General features: G+C 40.5%; 4 protein-coding genes across 6 annotated transcripts; 3 read left to right on the forward strand and 1 right to left on the reverse strand.

Annotated features, from left to right (window-relative positions):
* Positions 1 to 51: 51 nt before the first annotated feature.
* LOC122780836 (fumarate hydratase, mitochondrial-like) lies at positions 52 to 1,643 on the forward strand. Its single transcript, XM_044044176.1, has one exon. It carries the CDS (start codon positions 52 to 54, stop codon positions 1,549 to 1,551), a length of 1,500 nt encoding a protein of 499 aa, XP_043900111.1. The 3' UTR covers positions 1,552 to 1,643.
* fam32a (family with sequence similarity 32 member A) lies at positions 1,568 to 3,726 on the reverse strand. Its single transcript, XM_044044177.1, has 4 exons — positions 3,595 to 3,726; positions 2,941 to 3,088; positions 2,500 to 2,553; positions 1,568 to 2,405 (listed from the first exon to the last, which is right to left on the reverse strand). The coding sequence occupies exons 1-4, from the start codon at positions 3,666 to 3,668 to the stop codon at positions 2,337 to 2,339; spliced, it is 345 nt and encodes a 114-aa protein (XP_043900112.1). The 5' UTR covers positions 3,669 to 3,726; the 3' UTR covers positions 1,568 to 2,336.
* A 166-nt stretch (positions 3,727 to 3,892) lies between these two features.
* Positions 3,893 to 6,632, forward strand: mrpl54 (mitochondrial ribosomal protein L54). Its single transcript, XM_044043358.1, has 3 exons — positions 3,893 to 4,081; positions 5,209 to 5,365; positions 6,355 to 6,632. Exons 1-3 carry the CDS (start codon positions 3,955 to 3,957, stop codon positions 6,485 to 6,487), a joined length of 417 nt encoding a protein of 138 aa, XP_043899293.1. The 5' UTR covers positions 3,893 to 3,954; the 3' UTR covers positions 6,488 to 6,632.
* Positions 6,633 to 7,932: 1,300 nt separating this feature from the next.
* On the forward strand, positions 7,933 to 14,950 carry malt2 (MALT paracaspase 2). 3 transcript variants are annotated; one of them, XM_044043153.1, is made up of 17 exons: positions 7,933 to 8,015; positions 8,165 to 8,478; positions 9,296 to 9,462; positions 9,616 to 9,743; positions 9,898 to 10,054; positions 10,146 to 10,333; positions 10,747 to 10,843; positions 11,023 to 11,073; positions 11,397 to 11,498; positions 11,639 to 11,842; positions 12,094 to 12,271; positions 12,379 to 12,453; positions 12,596 to 12,723; positions 13,435 to 13,584; positions 13,705 to 13,862; positions 14,046 to 14,183; positions 14,365 to 14,950. In XM_044043153.1, exons 2-17 carry the CDS (start codon positions 8,342 to 8,344, stop codon positions 14,761 to 14,763), a joined length of 2,457 nt encoding a protein of 818 aa, XP_043899088.1. In that variant the 5' UTR covers positions 7,933 to 8,015; positions 8,165 to 8,341; the 3' UTR covers positions 14,764 to 14,950. The 3 variants fall into 3 exon arrangements, with proteins under 3 accessions (XP_043899088.1, XP_043899090.1, XP_043899089.1); XM_044043155.1 differs by having other exon boundaries at positions 9,619 to 9,743; XM_044043154.1 differs by having other exon boundaries at positions 7,938 to 8,015; positions 8,169 to 8,478.
* The last annotated feature ends 334 nt before the right edge of the window (positions 14,951 to 15,284 follow it).

Raw genomic sequence — 15,284 nt, forward strand, 5'->3', positions numbered from 1 at the left:
GAATTCAGGCAAGTCTTTGGTTGATAAAGTGCTATCATGTCTTAAGAAGCCATGTTTCGATCTCTGAGACGTGTTCAACAGTTTAACTGCAACCTCCTGAATATGCATAACCTCAGTGTCAGCTCTAAAGCCCCTCTCTGCACCTCCAGAATGGCCAATTCAGAGTACAGGATTGAGCAGGACACGTTCGGTGAGCTCAAGGTCCCAGCTGACAAGTACTACGGTGCCCAGACTGTCAGATCCACCAAGAACTTCAAGATAGGAGGACCCAATGAGAGAATGCCAATCCAAGTGATCAAGGCGTTTGGTATTTTGAAGAAAGCAGCAGCTGAGGTGAACAAAAAGTTTGGCCTTCCCCCAAACATAGCAGACGCAATCATCCAGGCTGCAGAAGAGGTTTCAGCTGGTAAACTGGATGATCATTTCCCTCTGGTGGTGTGGCAGACTGGATCTGGGACTCAAACCAACATGAACGTCAATGAGGTAATCAGCAACAGGGCTATAGAGATCTTGGGGGGGAAACTGGGCTCTAAAGAGCCTGTCCATCCCAATGATCATGTCAACAAGTGTCAGAGCTCCAATGACACCTTCCCAACTGCCATGCACATAGCTGCAGCCATAGAAGTCCACCAGGTGCTGCTGCCTGGTCTGCAGACGCTGCATGATGCTCTGGCCGCCAAAGCTGAAGAGTTCAAAGACATCATTAAGATCGGGCGCACACACACTCAGGATGCGGTGCCACTCTCACTTAGTCAAGAGTTTGGCGGTTATGTCCAGCAGGTGAAGTACAGCATTAAGAGAGTGAATGCTGCCATGCCCAGAGTGTACGAGCTGGCGGCAGGAGGCACAGCAGTAGGAACTGGACTCAACACCCGCATAGGCTTCGCTGAGAAAGTAGCTTCCAAAGTGTCTTCACTCACAAGCCTGCCTTTTGTGACAGCCCCCAACAAGTTTGAAGCTCTGGCAGCCCACGATGCTCTGGTGGAGCTGAGTGGAGCACTGAACACAGTGGCCGTCAGCATGATGAAGATTGCCAACGACATTCGTTTCCTGGGTTCAGGGCCCCGCTCTGGCCTGGGGGAACTCATCTTACCAGAGAATGAGCCAGGAAGCAGTATCATGCCAGGTAAGGTGAACCCAACCCAGTGTGAGGCCATGACCATGGTGGCAGCCCAGGTGATGGGAAACCATGTCGCAGTCACCATCGGAGGCAGCAATGGACACTTTGAGCTCAATGTCTTCAAACCTATGATCATCAAGAATGTGCTGAATTCTGCACAGCTGCTGGGTGATGCCTCCGTCTCCTTTGCCAACAACTGTGTGTTGGGCATCCTGGCCAACACAGAGAGGATCAAAAAGCACATGAATGAGTCTCTCATGTTGGTCACAGCTCTTAACCCACACATTGGTTATGACAAAGCTGCCACCATCGCCAAGACTGCTCACAAGAGGGGGTCTACGCTGAAGGCTGTAGCTGTGGAGCTGGGCTACCTGACAGAGGAGCAGTTCGACCAGTGGGTGAAGCCAAGTGAAATGCTGGGGCCAAAGTAACACTCACAACAAAATGTTCACTACAAAACAGAGACATTTATTTCAACAAGAGGTTCTGTACAATTATATGAGCAAACCCTCTCTTACGGTGTAATAATATTTTTGTTGTTGTTTGATGCAGCCTGTTACAGGTGTTACCAAGTTTACTCCAAAGAAAGAAACATAGGGAAAGAAAAAATATAAAGTTTTGTCACATCTGCACAAACCTGGGCTAAGAGTATGTGTGTTTTTTAACTGGATTTGCATTAGGTATTTCAAAAGATAAAACGCTATACTAAACTTCACATAATTGTGTTTGATACTTGGGCTTGTCAATCCGTTTCATCAACAATGCAGTGCTTTGTCGAATCACTTGTTGCTATAGTTTTGGAACTTCCAAGTCAAGTGTCACATGTGCCAATCCCATAATTCAATGGACTACAGTACCTTGTCCTGTATTCCAGGTCTGATGACAATATAAGAATTCTAAAGCATATCTTCAGTTTTCTTTAGATTACTTACACCCTAGTATTTCATTTTAAGAAAAAACATCAACAGATACACAAAGTCATAAAATGATGTCACCAGGAACAAACTACACAGTGTATTAGATAAAAGAAAGCATATACAAACTATATTTCCTCATTTTCTTTATTCTTCTTCAGAAATGGCAAAAAATAAATAAATGAATGCCACTAACCAAACTGTAATTGTAATTGTACACGATTAGCAAAGAACAGATATACATTTCAAGATTTTTGTCCAAAAAAACAGAAAAGAAAAAAAAAAAGTGAACATGTCCTCTTCTATTTGGTCCAGCTGACCTTGGGAATATCATAATGCTCCGTCAGGGTGTCCAGATGGCGATTAAAATCCTGTAGACAAATGAAACAACAGTAGACACATTAGGTTTTGCCAACATTTCTCTGGTAAAACATTAAAGCATTCTGTGTGCAACTTGAAACATACCTCGACTCTGTGCTTGTGCGTCTTTGAAGCTTTGTTTAAAATCCTCTCCATTTGCTGTAGGGAAAGAGATAGAGACAACGTCACATGTAGAAAGCTGAACATCATCACTGTCAGTTTAGTTACACTCTCTTGATCAGTATGGAACTGAATAACTAACTATATTCAATTATAAAAGTGTATTGTGGTCCTATAGTTACATATGGCCTGGATAAACTGCAAAATAAAACTAACATCATAATAGTAAATAGTTTAAATACCAACTACTTCCTGTATGTCAATGTATACTGAACACATAAGGAATGTTTATGTACAACATACGTTGACTTTGCCTTAGATTTTGGATGGTTGACGTCACAAATGACCACCACGTTGAGAAAAATATACTTGATTTGATTCCTACGACCAGTTATTAGCCCCCAGTTAAAGCTGAAAAAAACCTACCCTCTTCTCTTGCATCTTGTCAAAAGCCATTTGTGCTGGTGTCCTTTTGTCAACATAGGCTTTCTTGGTTTTCACCTCCTCGTCATTTTGATTGGTCATGCTGACCTGCTCCAAGCGATGTTTACTCTCTTTATCCTTCTTCTTCTTCCTAAAAGACATGTAGTAATAGTTAGCTGATACGTCATGCACACTCACTGTGTTCGAGCCGTTAGGGATTTTGTCCTATTGATCTCATGTACATCTTATGTACTTGTGTTATTTGGGTTTGTAAATTAAAATCAGTTGCTTTGTAAGGTGACTGTATGACAAAATCTAAGACATAGTTCAATTCCTCGGCCTTGTGTGGTTTATTTTTGAAGTAGCTAATGCTATCTAGCTAATGCTATCTAGCTAATGCCAGCTAAACGTAACCACAGAGGCCACATCTAAAACAGTGACTGTACTCTGTAATATTTTGTTTTACTGCGTTCATTTTCACACATGTATTCGACCAAATCATGCTTTAATTACAATAACTGACTCTAAATTACTAAATTATTTGTGATAGCAAGCAAACCAGCATCAACCTCGCATAACCACAGCAGGGTTGTGTCAGTTGTGACGGAGTATTCAAAACATACTTAAAAATACGTTGCCAAAGACAACAAAACTCACTTTTTCCCAGCTGAAACGCTTCCAACGCCTTTTAATTTCAGGGAACTTTTCTGGACAGTTGCGTACTCCGACATTTTGGATACGTTTTTCTTTATGGTAGAGCCGTTCTTCTTCTTCTACTTTTGTTTTGCCACTGTGGCGTCACAAACACTAACGGTCACACGCGTGCTGCCACCTTCCGGCCTAAAAGGAAATGCAAAGCCCCTTGTCAGCCATTTTTGCAGTGTATCTTCCCGTCCAGAGGGGGTGCAGTATATTATTTTCACAAAGTCACACACAACTAAGCGGAAGACGGAAGTCGTAAGAAGCTATGAATGTCAAACTATAGCATGGTTGAGTCTTGAGTAACCTAACATAAACATGTCTAGTTACAGTCTATTTAGAATAGTAGCGCTGACAAAATGCATCACAACCAACCCTACAACGGTGCTTTGCAGGGTGAACGTGTCAAATAGACTAAAGACACGTGGATATGCGAAGAAAGTCGGTGAGTCAGGAATACATCTGTGTTCATCTGTAAAATCTCTGTGTTCTTCTCTGCCAGTTTGAAATTGTAACGGTGGGTGAAACGTGTCAAATGTATCGACTGTGTACAATAATGATTGGCAAATTAAGCGTTAGTGATGCACTGAACCACTTGAGCCAAACGATAATCGGAAGCGTCAGTTACAGTGACCTCTCCTCACTAAGTGCTGGTCTGCAGGCTAGTTGGTGGAAAGGATCCTTTTTTTAATTACACACACCCCAGTGATCAGTGGTGGAAAAACTGCTTTACTTTTGAATAAAATATATTTTGTTCTGAAGCATCTTTGCTTTGATCACCCTTGGATTTTAAAGTATTGTTGCAAATTGAAAATTATTTGATCCACACACACACACACTAAGACTGAACATGTGTGTTGTGTTATTGAGAGAGTGCTGAGAAAATGTGTAACTATGGCAGGGGCTGATTATGTGGGATAGGGGACAAAGCTTTTTATTGAAGTTTCAGTGTCGCACTGCCCTCACTAGTGCATGCTAATATGTACTCTTAAAAATAAAACAACAAACGCTTAAAAGGATCTGTAATAAATGGCAAATGAAAGCTCCTTTGCAATAATACACCATTTATAAACTATTCCTTTAATATTAAATACCTGTCTAAATCACCTGTGAATCACACTAAATGATAATGTATTTTTGTGTGCCAGTTGCAGAACACATTGTAGTGTCAATGATAACATGCTGGCAATTGGAGCTGCAACTAAAGATTATTTTCATAATTGCTTAATCTGTCGATTATTTTCTCAATTAATCGTTTGGTTCATAAAATGTCAGAAAACCTTAAAAAATGTTGATCATGTTAAGTCAAACCTGGAAATGATGATGTTTTCAAATGTCTTGTTTTGTCCACAAACCAAAATGATTCACTTTTAATGATTTATTTGTTATCCAGAGCAAAGAAATTAAGAAAATACTCACATTTAAGGAGCTTAAACAATCGGAAATCTTGTTTGAACCATGAAAAAAGCTTTGAACCGATGAATCGATTATCAAAATAGTTGTCGATTAATTTAGTAATCGATTAATTGTTTCAGCTCTACTGGCAATAGAATCTTTCCTCTTGTCTTTCAGTGGCCAAAGGAAAGGGTAAAGGTATGGTCAAGGAGGAGCTGCAAGGTCCAGAAGTGTGTAAAGACACTGTCAAACTTACTTCTCATGCAGTAGGGGCCAACATCTTTAAACAAGGAGATGACCCCAAACTGAAGCCTCCTGAGGAATATCCAGAGTGGTAAGAGCACATGTTTCTGCCCTTATTATGATTTAGTACATAGTACACAGTTACGGTTGTGTCTCTCTTCAGTGAATGTTTTGTGTGTGTTTTGCCTATTTCATACTAACAATGCTATTTATTTTTAAATGTACACATATTCTCATATCATCACTTTCCTCTCACTATGTTGCTTTCCCTACCTGCACAGAGGAAAAACACTGTAGCTCTAGCATGTATGGGAATCACACACAGAAAATCCTAACAGAAACACATTGAAAGGAGGGAGGTTGAATAGATGGTTCAGTCAACCAGCAACTCCTTTGTTCCTACAAACTAAAAGATAAAGCAGTGAACACACGCTTATCCACACAACTCTGTTTTTGTTTGTAACTGCATACAATCCAGGTAATATAGACAAGTGTAAAAACACTACTGGTTTGTTTGAAAATTTCAGGGCTGCTTTTTAAATAAAGATGGACCTTCAGAAACAATTTAACACAATTATCTGCATTCACTTCCTGAATGGTTCTTATCAGCCACAACGTCACCTTCACTTATCATGTCACAAGACCCTCTTTCAATCCTAGAAGAAAATAAATACCAGTGTGGAACATAACAGGGAGAAGTTGGAGGATGTTGGTGTAGTTGGAGTGAAAAGACTCCCAGTGAATATTTTCATGTGTTTTGTTAAATATGTATTCAAGTGTGATGTTGAGGAATAGCTCAACTTTATCACCTTTCCAGGAATGTGCCACTGCCTTCAAGAACAAGCAGTTATGTATTTCCTGTCTTCTAAATGACCAACAAGGCATTACAGTTATGGACATTCGCTAACCTTTTAATTTGTCATGCTTTTGACAGCACCTAACAGTGGATTTTCTTTGTTTTTGAGTGGATTTCAATGTTTTTGAGAACTTTTTGAGGCAACCTGCTGAATTCTAGGTGTAGAGCAAAGTCAGCATTGACTGTGTCGGATACAATATAAACATTTTTTTTTTTTTTATCAGGTTGTTCCAGCTGAACCTGGGAGAGCCCAAGAAGCTGCCAGAGCTGGAGCAAGACACCTGGCAATACTGGAAGCGTCTGAGGAAGGAAAACATTTGGCGTTCCAACAGACTGCAAAAAGGGAAGACGTTTTGAACCATCACTGGACTGCCAGTGGGCAGCTCTTGTCCTGGGCAGCCATGTGCTTTGGACTCTAATGAACTGAATTTATGTGGCATGTGATATCGGCATGTCCACATCACATGTCTAGTTCCTTAATTAAATATTATTAGACCCTTTACCACGTGCCATTCATCTAGTAGGTTGCCTGAAAACATGCAGCACACAGTCCTTTACCTGCATTGGCCTTCTGGGAACAGTGTTTGGAAGCTGAAAGCATGAAACTGTTGCTGATTTAGGCTTTTAAGTTCAATGTGTTGTGACACTGTATTATCATCCATCCTGAGTGATGTGATCACATGTGGACAGTGCTATGTACAGGTCAGAAAGTCCCCAATTCATCCTAGGGTCCAGGTCCACTCATCAAAAAACACATTCATGTGAAGCTTGAGCTAATGTCTTCCCACCTACTGCAGTTTCATATTATTTTAACACCTCTCAGCACCACTATGTTGATTTATTTATAGCTATAACTACACCATTTCTTTTTTCTTGAGGGTGGACACATCTGTACCTTCAGACTCATTAAAGCTGTTTCCTGGCGGACAGACATGATATCTCTATGAGAGATCCAATCACAAGTGGATGCATCCAGGACACATGTTAATGCCATTTGTGAACTGTCATGCTAGTGTTGTCCACTTCTGATAGGATCTCAGGACGTATGTTAATAACAGGTTTGAATGCGGCTTATATGACACCACCAGAAATCAGTTAGGGTGAATATGTCACATAACCCTAGCCTCAAAGGTCCAGTGTGTAAGACTTGGTAATGGTGATACTGCAGATTGTAACAAACAGAAGACTTCTGCTCATCCCTATCTTTCTCAAGTGCGTCAAGGATCTATGGTGGCCTTCTCGTACCGGAAAGTTTCCGCAGAAAGCCTCTGCATTCAAACTAGTAAATACATGGCAGCCTAAGATGCCATCCTCCATAAAGCTACAGTTTTTATTTGAAAGCAATTATACTAACATACATATTGGCAGTAGTTTAAATTTCTGTGAATAAACCCTCCATAATGTCACAAACTGTACAAAAACTGAACGTGCACCAAAAGGTTAATTGTGTTGCTCCTGTGATTAAAGGGATATTGTGAGAATTCAGAAATGCAGTGTTAACTGTAACTGATGCAGGCCTATCACATAGTATGTTGGGAATGATCTAATGATATTTACACAAATCATTTTTCCCCCCCCCTGCATTTTAGTTATTATAAAATGTTAAATAAAAAGTCAAACAAAAGTTGCCGAATGTTCTTGTTGATAAGTTGTTATCAGTGAACTGCAATTAACGGTTAATGCACAAGTTTTGGATTGACGTCCAGGTACAGGTTTTATCCCTTCTACGATATATTCGTGGTTGCTGTGACAACGCTTCATGCAAATGAGGGGTGTTAAAAATGAGGAACCGAAAAAATCTGGGGAACTAAATCATGTAAGAGTGGAAGAGAGAGAGATGAACGCACCAGAAGCATGTTGTTGTCTCCTCATACAACCGTCAGCGGTAAGTCCAAACTTTTTCAGATAAAGCTGTAGAATGAGAAAAGTCACGACGGAAGTGTCGCGTCACACCTCGGTTATGTTAGTTTCGTTTTAAAGCTTTTTTGTCTCCTGAATATGATGAATTGTCATGTGCTGTGTTTATGTGTTCAGGCAGATTTCCATCAATCTGACCACCACGGGAAACCCCCAGCTTTCTGAGGGGAATACAACCGTGTGTCAGGAACACGAGTGGGACGTTCATTCGCTAATAAACTCACTGTTGGCGTCAGTGAAATAATCTCGTTATATGTCCACTTAATCTCGGGGAGCCTCAAACTGTATGTACATATGGAGGGTTGGAAAATAAGCGTCGGCTCTCTAAGTGAAGACGTCCTGAACAGGCTGGCAAAGATGTTGGATAACGCCACCTGCGGGTGGAGGCAGCTGGCCAGCGCCGCGTCCGAGCAACCGAGTCTCCGCTGCAGGTGAGGCATTGAAGGCACCACGCTGAAAGCAATCGGGGGTTACAGCTCAATTTATGTGAATTATTCTTTAAATACATTTAATTTGACTACTTATTGTATTACACGGATTCTCTTCAATAATAATACAACAGGTGCAAAAGTTAAAGGTTTAGATTAGATTATACTTTATTGATCTCACACTGGGGAAATGCACACGTTGCAGCTGTTAAATGACAGAGAATAGAAATACAACACAATCAAATAGAAATGGAACAAAAAACAATAAATTAGAACAAAAGTATGTCGTGCAAGAACAAAAATGTAGTGTAGTGTAGTGTTTATTGTGCACTGTCTGTCAATCTGTGTCCATAATCTCAATCTTTGAGTATTTTACAGTAAATCCACAAGAGGGTGGCCTGAAAACTCTGATGTAGTATTGAAGTCCACACACTATCCAAGACCAAGCCATCATGACTCAGATCAGAGTGTACAAGAGATCAAGATGTGACCAAGACCGAGTCTAGAAACCACAGCAGAGAAAGACAAATCAAATCTTATTAGCTGTGCAAAAACACAACATACATGATCTCAGGGTAATTTACATAGCATGGGGTGGGAATCACAGGGCACCTCATGATATGATATGATATGATACAAGATCCACATGAATGTTTTAGTGGTTTATGAAAGCAACAACATATCTACTCGTCTCTTTAAAAGACTTGTGGCTCTTGTCTCCATGAGCCACAATAAACCTTTGTGTAAAGGTATGTCATTTTGGACCTCAGACTGTCACTTCCTCTTCTGACTGTGGTCACTGTACTCCCTTCCTCTGCAGTGAAAGTGAGCTGACCAGCTGCTCACTCCAGGTGCTGAGCGCCACAGGCAGCCCTGGACGCACACTCCTGGCTCGACTGGCCGATCGCTCCTGCTCCCTGGACTTCTTGTGCCACTGTCTAAGGAAGTTGGACCACCTGGAGGCTGTGCAGTACCTCACCACCATAGGTATAAAATAAGCAAATGTGATGAATATGCATTTATTTCTCACAGTAGAATCAAGTATGGGATTTACAAACTCCACAGGTTTGAGGTTCCAAAAAATGATGCAGAATGATTTTGACTCTCTCCTTCTCTCTGTGTGTTCTTGTGTGTTTATAGCAGAGATGATGCGGATCACAGTGCAGCCACAGTCTCAGCAGGCTAAAGTAGGGAGTAGGGTGGTATTGAGCTGCAGAGCCGCTGGTCCCCCTGACCTCAGCTACCAGTGGTTCAGAGGCAAAGAGGAGGTCAGTCCAATAAAGTTCTAGTCAAACTCTGACCTTTGTGGAGTGTTTTTGCCTTTTATTCGTAGTGTAAATCTTCCACCTTTACTTTACTGATGTCAGTTTGGAAGGAAAAATAAAATAAAATGATTATACATGATTTATCTTCTTGTTTTAGATTTCAGATGAGACTGGGTGTACACCAGAGTTGATTCTTTGTCCTCTAGGCCCAGGTCACCAGGGTCACTATATCTGTAGGGTCAACCATGGAGAAAAATGCATCTTCTCTCAGTGGGTCCATGTTCGCTTGGTTGACTCTGCAGATTCTAGTCCAGGTATATCTCCTCTCTTCCTCTCTTCTCCCTGTTTCACTTCTTTTATCATGTTTCCTGACATATAATGCTTGGTTAAATCTCACCATTCCAGGCTGCAGCAGCACTCTGTTTCCTGGGTCAGCGAGTGGGCTGAGCATCATCCACCAACCTCAGCCCCAAACTTTGTCTGAGGGCGACGCTCTTCTCCTGGAGTGCAAAGCAAAGTCCAATCCTCCTGCCCAGTATGAGTGGTACCGTAACGCAGAACCCCTGTCAGAACACAAGACAAGTTCACTTAGAGTAAGAATATTTTTAGAGTCAGCCTCGTAGGGCGTATAACAATAATTGTTTTAGAAAATGCTTTTCGTATTATAAGCCCAGAGTGTAAGATTTAGTGGAATATGTAATAGTCATAGAGAAGACCTCATAGTCATTTTTTTTCAATGTACAATCATTTTCATTACCACAAAATGAGCCATTTACATCACTAACTGAGTAACACCAGTTTAATGAGTTGACGCAAGTTTGCCTTTCACAATAGAAAGTGGGGCAAACTGTTTGAATGTCATCATCCTGTTGGCTAAGTTTGTTCAGTATGTGAATAATTTGACTAGATATTTGTTTAAAATGTTAACAATGAGTGCATGTGTTTTCGGTCTCTGTGCGAATGGCATAATGTTTGCAGGTGATGCGTATCATTGTCTTTCCTGCAGATCCCGTGTGTGACCACAGCACACAGAGGAGAGTACAGGTGTAAGGTGTTCAATTTCTATCATGAGATGTGGAGTGACACAGCAACAGTCACTGTTGGTGAGACTCATGGACATAATATTTATTTATATTTATTGTATTGAAAATGTATGGAGGAGAAATCAAAGATATCGATATTAAAATTCTTATGATGATTGTATGATTATGCAAATATGAGCACAGACATTGGAAACATTACGGCACTAAACTAAATTTTCTCATTTTGTATTTTAATGCAGGCCCCACTTCTATCACTGATGCACCCTGGGTAGAAGCCCATCGTGGCCCAGGTATGTTGTTGGAGTTCACATTAAAATTTAAATATACGGGTTGAAAAAAGGAAGTAGAGTTGTGTTTTAGTTCCTGTGCTATGTGTTGGAACATTTTGTAACACTTTACGATTCCTGTTTTAAAGCACACTGGTCATAAATAAAATAGTGTTAGGTAGCCTTACTTTGTGTGCATTAAAGCAGTTCATCTAATACTGGGCTCCATGTATGAGTGTGTGTTCAAGTTTGTTAAGCATAGACTGTGTGGAAGTGCTGTAGGAAAGACAATACAAATAAAGGATCAAAGATTGTGTTGTAATAGCAGTTATTCTTCATGTTTCAAGTGTCACCGGGCTCGCAGGAAATCCACAGGTCAACTTGTGGACCGGGAATGAATCCACTAAAACAGAGAGTCAGTCAGCCCCCAACAGCCAAACGTTTCCATGGTGAACCTTCTCCAAACAAATGCTTAAATAACACTCATTAGTTACAATAGAGTGTTTAGTATTTGCAATATTTAATTGTGTGCAATACGTAACACATTTGGTGAGAGGGTTTTCAGTGATGTCCTGTCTCGTCCCCACAGCAACAGACAAAGTCGCTTTGCTGATTGGCAACATGAACTACCTCTACCACACTCAGCTGTGTGCTCCAATCGCTGATGTCCATGAGTTGACCAACCTCCTCAGACAAATGGACTTCAAGGTGGTTTCCTTGCTTGACCTCAACTGGCAGGAGATGCACAGTGCAGTGACAGAGTTCCTCTTGCTGCTTGACAAGGGAGTCTATGGTTTGTTTTGAAGTTTTTCTACACGTTAAAAGGCTGCACAGCTTGTGACTCCGCAGATACAAATGAAAGTAATGCTGTTGTTTACAGTAGTCCAGGCAGAGTAGGGCTGAAGGTCCTTTACTTCTTTACTTGAATGTAATCATGCTTTTTTTCTCTCTTGTTATTAAATTGCTAAATAAATTGCTTTATTATAATACAATACAAGGATTCTTTTAAAGAAAACTTTAAAAATATTTTCCTTCCTTATTCAGGATTGCTATACTTTGCTGGTCATGGTTATGAGAACTACGGCAACAGTTTCATGGTTCCCATCGATGCGCCGGCCTCCTACACATCAGAGCACTGCCTGTGTGTTCAGAATATACTCACAAGGATGCAGGAGAAAGAGACTGGTCTCAACGTGTTTCTGCTGGACATGTGTCGCAAAAGGTATCAGTGTTTCTTTTAATGAATGAATTAACCTCCTTGTTTCTTTTAGTTTCATTCAGTCGAACAAATGTTTCATGGTATGTTATTTTTTCTTTTTTCTTTTATAGAAATCCAAATGATGATGTCATTGTTCAGCCTGGACTTCTGAAGGTCACAGCAAATATAGTATTTGGTTATGCGACGTAAGTTGTAAACCTCCGACACAGTCATTTGTTCAACTCTGTTGGAGTTAGGCATGATACTAGCATCACAACTTTGAATTAGGTAATATTCCTCTTACTTTCACCCTTAAGACACCACTAATGTGTATGTGGTGGTGTTTAGATGTGTAGATGCTGAGGCATATGAAGTGAAGAGGCAAAACGTGTCCAATGGGATCTTCATAAACTTCCTCAAACAGCGAGTTTGTGAGGACGAGAAGGTTACAGTCATGCTGGACAGAGTGGCTGAAGGTATGTAGAGCAAACATATGACATTTCTGTCCTAATATAGATTTGTACCAAGTTACAAAATCAATCTAGCATGCAGAGACTACAGGAAATGTTTTGTGATGCTCTAAGGATCTTAGTGAAGAGGTCTAGATGGTGTGGTGCCAGGAAATTGTATGTTTCATTCATTCATTGTCTACTGCTTTATCCTCCACATGAGGGTCGCAGGGCTGCTGGTGCCAATCCCAGCTGACATAAGGCGGACAGGTCACCAGTCCATTGCAGGGCTTTGTTTGTGTTATTGCGAGTTATTAATACGTTTCAAGCTGTTTAAAGGAATCCTGTCTTTAATCAATTTGGTCAGATTTTGCACTGTTGGTTCTGAGTTTCAATACATTGACACACATCCCTAGTTTTAAGAGTGTAGTTATTTATATTTATATACCTTTTTATGTAGTGTATTATTATGGATTTATTTGTGCCTTTGGTATCTTTTTTGTATTATATTGTATTTCTATGTATTGGTTTGATTTTTCTCTTTTTATCTTATTGGACTCTGAGTCTGTGACAGAGTCTTAATTTAGTTGAGTTGAGTTGAATTGGAACAATCGCCCAGAATTTCTGACCAAATCAAACCTGAATCTACAACCATCTACTGTGGTGTTGTTATTTATGACTTCCATGTGGTGCATTAATTACTAACTTTGTGTATTAAAAGTTGCTTTTTCTGACCAGACATGGGCCGTTGTGTAATCACACGAGGGAGGCAAGCTCTGGAGCTACGCAGTAATCTGTCCGAACGACGCTGCCTCACTGACCAGATACAGACCTCTGAATGTTCTGCATCCTTTTCTGCTCGTAACCTGCAGTGGGCTGTTGCTCATGGTACTCCTTTGTTTTTGTTTATCAGATTAACCTAAGTGTTAAAATGTATTGTAGGCTACTTTAAATCAAATTATTCTTTGAAGTATAGCTAACCTACTGTGTGACTGTCTGTCTTCATAGTCCTACCTACGAGCCGCTACCTGCCGTTTGATTGTGGGGTGACTGTTCAGCTTGGGTATGCTGCAGAGTTCTCAAACGTCATGGTCATTTACACTCGGATACTCGAGAAGCCCGCAGACATTGTTTCGTGCTGTGCTCAGCTCTCTGACTTCCCTGGGGTTTGTTTGTTGTTACTTATGCAGACTTGAGATTTTAAGGATACATATTGTTACTCATAACAATGTGTGTGGGAATATTTTTCTAATGTTTCACAATGCACTCTAATTTAAGCAGGAAATAATGTAATGATGGTATTGTAGAAAGTATGCACTGTGCTGACTTTGTCCTGTTTTTTTTGGCAGGATGTGGAAATTGATCTGAAGAAGAGTAACCAGGAAACTCTACTTGAAGCTGGCAGCTTATTACTGATCAAGGAAAACCTCCCTTTGCCAGAGGTTCCCAGTCTTTACTCTCGTATCCGTGGCCTGCAGAGACTTAGGGTCAGACACTGGCTACTTTACTTCTACTATTTCTGTCCAAAATCACCTATGTAGGAATTTGCAAATACTAGCTGAGTCAGAAATATGACTTAATCTACCTTTAATAGTGCATTCAAAATGGTTTAACTATATTTCAGTGTTATACAATATGTTGATGCTTAATTGTCTTTTATCTTTACAGAGTGAGCTCACATTCACCGTCTGTCTTCATTATACCTATTCCAACATGGATGAAGAAATACTGGAAAGAAAGTCAGTAACAGTTGGCAAACCACTGGTCTCCAAACTCAACCTCCATAAACCACGACCACCTCGGGCCTGCTCTTCATCCTCATCTTTCAGCCTTGACTCCTTCGATGTTCCTGAGTGCTCCTCCATCACCAAGGACTTCACCTCTGTTGACTCAAACACATGGCCATATCATGCACAAAGTGCCAGAGGGTCTTCCACCAATGACTCTGCAGCTTCATCCTCGAGTCCCAATATGCCAGAGGAGACTGACTGCCACGAGCTGGGTGATACGCTTAATCCTCCTGTTGTCAGCCAAAGCTTTTCCCACAGTCAGGTAGATTTACAATAAATGTACATAGGCATTATAAACTTCTTTGAACGTTATGATACATCAACTAGCATTTGGTGTAGAAAACAAACATTTTACAATAGACACATTGTAAGACATTCATCATTCATCATCATTCAAGTTTAGTATGTACCCTGTTTGTATGGAAAAAAAGTGGAAAGATTAAACATAATCTTTGGTTTCTTGATTGTTTGATATGTTATTTTGACCCTCAAAATACAATGTCTTAAGATATCTAGACACTGACACTGTAAGTGCAGCACCTAGCACTTAGGCTTCAATTGACTCAACATCATATGCATGGCAGATTACCTTGCATACAACTCTCTTTAGGCATGCAGACGTGGTTATCAGTATGATGTCCATCACTTCAGGCTGTGATGGACATCTCCGAACTGTGAGTGAGAGCTTCAATTTGTGAAGGACAGCATTACACCTCTCAGTGTACAGCTGACTAGAAATTAGTTATTCCCCTTTGTGTTAAATCTCAGATAATTTCACACTTAACAATATATTTATTG

The sequence above is a fragment of the Solea senegalensis genome, linkage group LG14 (genome assembly GCF_019176455.1).
Source record: "Solea senegalensis isolate Sse05_10M linkage group LG14, IFAPA_SoseM_1, whole genome shotgun sequence".
NCBI lineage: Eukaryota > Metazoa > Chordata > Actinopteri > Pleuronectiformes > Soleidae > Solea > Solea senegalensis.